A 6,000-nucleotide genomic window follows, 5' to 3' on the forward strand; every position below is an offset into this window, starting at 1 on the left:
CAGTTTTCCAGATATTTTACCTTGTTGAGTGGTGGTCACCCTTCTACCTCAGCTGATTCCAATATTCCTTTCCATTTCGGTTTTCCAGATATCATCAAAGATATGCACAAATCACTAGTGCTTTCTAACATTTCTTCTCATGAGATTTCCGTAGCTTTAGGTATCATTTCGTACGATATGGGGTTTCCCTGGAATACCCTTCTATTATGAATGTGATTTCCTACGCAAGCTATAAAGAAGAATTAGTAGGGTAAGGGAAAAGAAGTCTTTAATTCATAGAGAAGAATACATTGGATAAGGGAAAAGATGTCTTTAATTCATAGAGAAGAATTCATATAAGGTAAGGAAAAAGATGTCTCTAATTTTGATAAAGTCACTTATTTGAAAGAAACTGAAGTATTCTTTAAATATTTCAGCCTTCTGTGGGAAACACTTACAGGAAGGGAACACCTTTTATTTTACGGACGCCTAAAAAATCTCAAGGGACCTGACTTACTATCAGTAAGTTCAAGAAAGAGTGCACATGGAGTATAACCTTTAGTTTTGAAATAAATTCATATGTTCATATCAAATCATTCTCATTTCGCATCATCATTTTTCATGGTTCATATCAATACATTCTTGCCTTATCTTCACATTCTCACTCATCGTGATGCGAACCAGGTTGTTTTTGTTACCTTTGGTACTTGAGCATCCCCATTTGCCTGCTTGATAGACACAAACTACTACTTTCTAATTTATACAAACAAGGAGAATTGATAGCTTAGCAATTGAACTGATTGAAACTGTGCTACATCAGGCAGTAGATAGTTCTTTAAAAAGTGTGAATCTATTCAATGGAGGTGTTGGTGACAAGCAAGCTGGAAAATACAGTGGTGGCATGAAGCGTCGACTCAGTGTTGCTATTTCTCTTATAGGAAATCCAAAAGTAAGTGTGCTTTCTTTCAGTAGCTGTAGAGATGTCACATTCTTCCCAGTAATTCAATTTCATGGTTTCTTATGTGAGCTATATGCAAAATGGTCACAGTTTGATGGAGTAAATGTTTATGCAGGTTGTGTACATGGATGAGCCAAGCACAGGACTTGACCCTGCCTCAAGAAGCAATCTGTGGAACGTTGTGAAACGAGCTAAACAAGAGAGAGCAATTATATTGACAAGTAAGACCTCTCGCTATTTCCATTTTTTCCTGGAGCTGTCAGGCACACATGCTATGCAAATTCTGAATTATATACATACAGCTTTATCTTTTGTGATCAAGAATTCTACTCTAAACATGGGATAAAGGAAACTTTTAGGTTCATTTGGCATCTTGTAATTTTATTGGAATCTAACATGTTTTCCTTGTATTAAGAAGAAAGAGGGCCTCATTATTGGGGACCTCAACTGCTAAGCCAGAAGATAGTCACAAGAAACGTTTCATTTTGTTTGGAGTATCAGGCCAATTTCAATTTCTCTGCATGTACGGTTTATCCAAATCCTTGGGTCGAAGTGGTCATCTGAATAAACTTCCTTTGTTGAAGAAAGAGTTCTTGCATCAGAGGCAGGTTGGGCCATGAAGGCAGCATTGGATAACAGATGTCAAGCTGTGAGAAGGAAACATAGTAAGGATGCTCAATAGGACTACGGTCCTCAAGCATACAATTGAAGAATGCATTTGTGGCATGAATTTGGTAGACATCCAGGCACTCTGCATTGTAACTCTCAACCCTCTTGGCTCATGTGACTCATTCTCATAGCGAAAGAGGAGGGATGTGGCTGAATATATGAACAGACAGAACATTCTGCAGCTCAAATAGTGAGAAGTCCACAGTGCTTTTACATAGGCCAACAAGTCCCCTTAGACAATAGAAGGCTTGCAATAGAGGCTGTCACGAGAATGTGAAAATTTGATGCTTTGCTTATGTTTAATTGACATTTGATTAAACGATTAATCAAATGTGCAATTAAAAGATGCACACGTGTTGCACATGTGAGGTGCAAGCTACTTTTTCACAGTTAAAGGCCAAAGGACCTTGTGAAAAAGATGGGTGTCAAAGGCAAAAGTTGTAACAAGTTACACTTGTTAGATTCTAGGTGAAATTTGGTGTCAGTTTGCCCCTATAACCATTAATTGGCCATTAAGTGTCACTGGTGACACTAGGGACTAGGCATTAATTAATGGATTAATGATTGTCCAAGGGTCAATTAATGTATGGGACCACTTTGGGTTGCAAATGGCCTAGCCAATTAATTTTTGGATGGGCAAGGTCAATTTTCTGGGCATGGATTAAGGGCTGAATTAATTTTCAGAATCAATTAATACTGAAAATTAATTAAATGGTTGGAAATCGCTGAAAATGGATTAAGAAAGTTGCCACGTGGCAAAACTTTCCTATGCAAGTGGGGGAAAGGCTAAATAGGGCTGAAGGGAGAGGGAAATCTCGTTTTTTTTCATTTTGGAGCTGTTGGAAAGAGGTGTTGGACTGTTGCTGCCAGCTTTTGGGGCCATTTCCCAACCATTGGAGACCATTTCGGTGATGGAGATTGCATATTCTTGACCTTGAGAAGCTGGCAATTGTTGCTGATACACTTTCTTCTGAAGACCACAGTCTCTGATGCTCCTATTGTTGTTGGTGCATCCGTTTGGGGTTGGCACAGCAGGGCAACATCAGATTTTGATCAGTTCTTCGCGACAAATCTTAGAATTTTCTCTCTCTATAGTATTCTATCATCTCCTTCAGCCTATGCTCAGCCATTTGGAGGAGATTTCAGCCATTTTTGGTGGGTTGATCTGTAATTTCTGTAGTAAACCCTAATTTACAGCAGAAATTAGGGTTTAGCAGCCACCTTGGGATCCGTGCCAGAGATTGAAGGCTCAAGGGACTGAAATCAGCAATTGATAATTGAAGATTATCAAAGGATTTCAGGAGCCAGCCCATCCCAAATTGATTTGGGGTAGCATTTGGCCAACCAAGGGTCAAATTGGAGAAGTCCTGGGTGAATCAAGGGGCAAATGACCCAAAAGGCTTGCTGGTCATTTTTGACAGCAAGAGCAATTGGTTAGCAAGAGGAGATTGAAGAATCTCAAGTTGTACTCCTTCCAATTTAATGAAAGCTAAAGAAATACCTCAAGGGGCGCTAATTTTGGTGCCAACAGGGTGTCTACTCTCCAAGAATGTTATGGTAAAGTGTGTATTTCATTTTATGTGCATTTATTTATTGCTGTAATTAACTCTTAAATCAGGTTATCACCACCCATTCCAAGAAGGAAGGCTGGTTACAGAGGCAATCTTCCTCAAAAAAGTGGCTATCTTAAGGCCATACTACAAGATCTTGAATATGATGTGAACGTAACTTCATTGGATACTAAAGAACATGTCCTCATAAAGCACATTTGTACTAATCTATATTAAGACAAACCTATGGACATCCATTCATCAAAAAATTATAGCTTGCCTGGTTCTAATGGAGATAGTCAATGAACTACTACAGTACTTGACCCAACTTGTCATGCTGCAAAACGTGTCAAAACCTTTCAATTTCAAACAACCCCTATACTCCAGATCTTCAGGTAGCCACTAGCCTCCTTGTAAAATCAGCTACAAGCCATGCTGATCAGCCTGCTAGGCCTTCTGGATCTACATCTTGTTCTGTCAGAACTTCAGTAATGCTAAGAATCAATTAATCTGCATTGTGCAATACAGTCACTTGTAGAAGACTTCATAGTCATGGGGAGTACTGACTGGCCTACCGTACATGATCTTGAACGTTTTAAGCTTCATAGAAGCATGTATGATGCTCAACCAACTGTAAGTACTCCCACAAACCCTACTGATCATGGTAGAGACATCCCAAGGTCTTTGACATACTTTCTATGTGACGGGTAGTCTGTTGAGTGAAATCAATAGAGCGTGGAAAATATCCAAAAGAAAGTTAAGGAAAGTGATTTTCGTGCTTTATTGGAAGGTCATCGGCAGCACTTCATTGGTGGCTCTTGAGAACATCGTAGTTACACAGCAGAGGTCTGAAAGACTACCTGAGGATTTGATGTATCCGATCCCCAACGGCAATAGAGATGGGTGGAGATCATACAGTGAGAATGATTACCTTGCCAGAAACTCCTTATAAGATCCTAGCCAAGCTGACAAAGATTCACATTTTGCGAAGCCACAGCTCACACTAGACGGTACCGTGCTCATGCTTGGCATCAAGAAGTGGGGCTAGCAGCTCTATACTCGGCCAATAGCCAGGTTCTCAGTAAAGAATTTGGCGACAAGGCAGGGGTGCCAGGCACCCCTTTCCTATTCATTTTGGTAGCTGAGGCTGTGATCTGCTTTCTACAAGACAGACGTACTTGTATCAGAGGCATCATGCTAGCCATTGCGGATCAGGATGAGCTTTCAGATGTTAAGTTTGCAAATGATATGAAGGCATAATATCTAGATATTGGCAATGCTTCTGAGTCATTGCTTTTGGTCTTGACACGGTTGGCGCTGGCTTGCCCGGAGCAACCAATGCAGCATGGTGTTTTGGCCATGGCCGGACTATAGTCCCTAACCCTCACAACAACGTTGCAATCTTGCATGTTTGCGCACATAGGACTGTCCGATTCAGTCATCCCTTGCACAGTTCCTGTTTGTGTGCTCAAAATCTGTGTGTGGATAAGTTATGTGTTCCTCTTTTTTTTCGAACCTTTAACTTAATTAAAGAAAAATTAAAATTTTATTGCATCTTTTTGTCATAAATCTACAGCACATTCTATGGAGGAAGCTGAGAGACTCTGCGATCGGCTTGGAATATTTGTCAATGGCGAGCTGCAATGCATTGGGAGTTCCAAAGAGGCAAGACAAGAACAGGATATTTAGACTGATTCTTTATTGGGCATTGTCATAGAGTCTCACGAGTCTGGTTTAATTTTGCAGTTAAAATCGCGGTACGGGGGCTCTTATGTATTTTCCATTACGACCCCTCAAAGCCAGGAGGAGGAAGTGCTGCTGCTGGTTAAAAGGCTCTCTCCGAATGCAAAGAGACTGTACAACCTCTCTGGGACACAAAAATTCGAGCTGCCAAAATCAGATGTCAGCATAGCAGACGTCTTTCAAGCTATGGAATATGCTAAAACCCAACTGAGCATCCAAGCATGGGGTTTTGCAGACACCACTCTGGAAGATGTGTTTATCAAAGTGGCCACCGAAAGCGCTGCAGATTCTTAAACTTGAAATACCAGCATTATTTAAGTACCCAAGTCAGTGAATCTATCGATGCTGATGGACGGTTATAAACCGTTATCCACATCGTCAATATTCCTGATTTTAAGCACTATAATACCCTTTTGAGATCGAAAATTGTAGCCAATGAAAACCTTGAATTCAGAATCAGAGAATTAAGATAGAAGCAAAGCTCGTGCAGAAACATAGATTACAAAAGTTGTTGAGAAGCAATAGGGATCTACATGGAGAGGAGACGATGTGCTGAGACTTTTTTTCTGTATAGAGAAAGGTAGAAGGCACGGGCAATACAATAAGAAGCTGTGTAGGTTCCACAAAAGCAGTGACTTCTACCTTCTGGTCCCATGAGTGCTTGAGTAGTGGTCATGAACAACCAAGGTTTTAGTGTCAAACATTTTTAATTTGAGAGAAAAGAAGTTAATTTGTCAAAAGAAAATTTTATAAAACTTTAAAATCTTTAGGGTCAATTTAATTAAAAGATAAAGGCCTGCAACTTCTAGAAAGGACTTGCAAATCATCAAGTCGAAGGTTTTCATATCAATTGCTTGCTCTTCATTCTATTATTGCAAGAAGTATCATTCTCATTGGTCGATTACATTGAACATAAATCAAAGAAAGAAAGAAAGTTGTATTAATGTATTTTTAGATACCTCAAAGGCATATATATATGACAAAGATATAAATCAACATTTGTGATTTACAGTCCACTTCGAGGAGCCATTGGCACAAACAAAACCCATAGCAAGGTGCCATTAGCATCCAAAAGACAACAACTAGTAAAGCTATCAGAGT

General features: G+C 39.7%; 1 protein-coding gene across 1 annotated transcript in view; it reads left to right on the forward strand.

The window, feature by feature from the left end:
• The window catches only part of LOC148015797 (ABC transporter A family member 7-like), a 98,865-nt gene extending 93,229 nt beyond the window's left edge, over nt 1-5,636 (forward strand). Inside the window, exons 14-18 of the mRNA XM_087663562.1 lie at nt 417-501; nt 800-928; nt 1,053-1,158; nt 4,733-4,821; nt 4,903-5,636. Of these exons, the coding sequence (XP_087519688.1) occupies nt 417-501; nt 800-928; nt 1,053-1,158; nt 4,733-4,821; nt 4,903-5,193 (700 nt within the window). The 3' untranslated portion in view covers nt 5,194-5,636. The remainder of the gene's footprint in view (nt 1-416; nt 502-799; nt 929-1,052; nt 1,159-4,732; nt 4,822-4,902) is intronic.
• The last annotated feature ends 364 nt before the right edge of the window (nt 5,637-6,000 follow it).

This window comes from Lygodium microphyllum, chromosome 23, assembly GCF_053477565.2.
Source record: "Lygodium microphyllum isolate KBCC chromosome 23, Lygodium_microphyllum_v1.1.10, whole genome shotgun sequence".
NCBI lineage: Eukaryota > Viridiplantae > Streptophyta > Polypodiopsida > Schizaeales > Lygodiaceae > Lygodium > Lygodium microphyllum.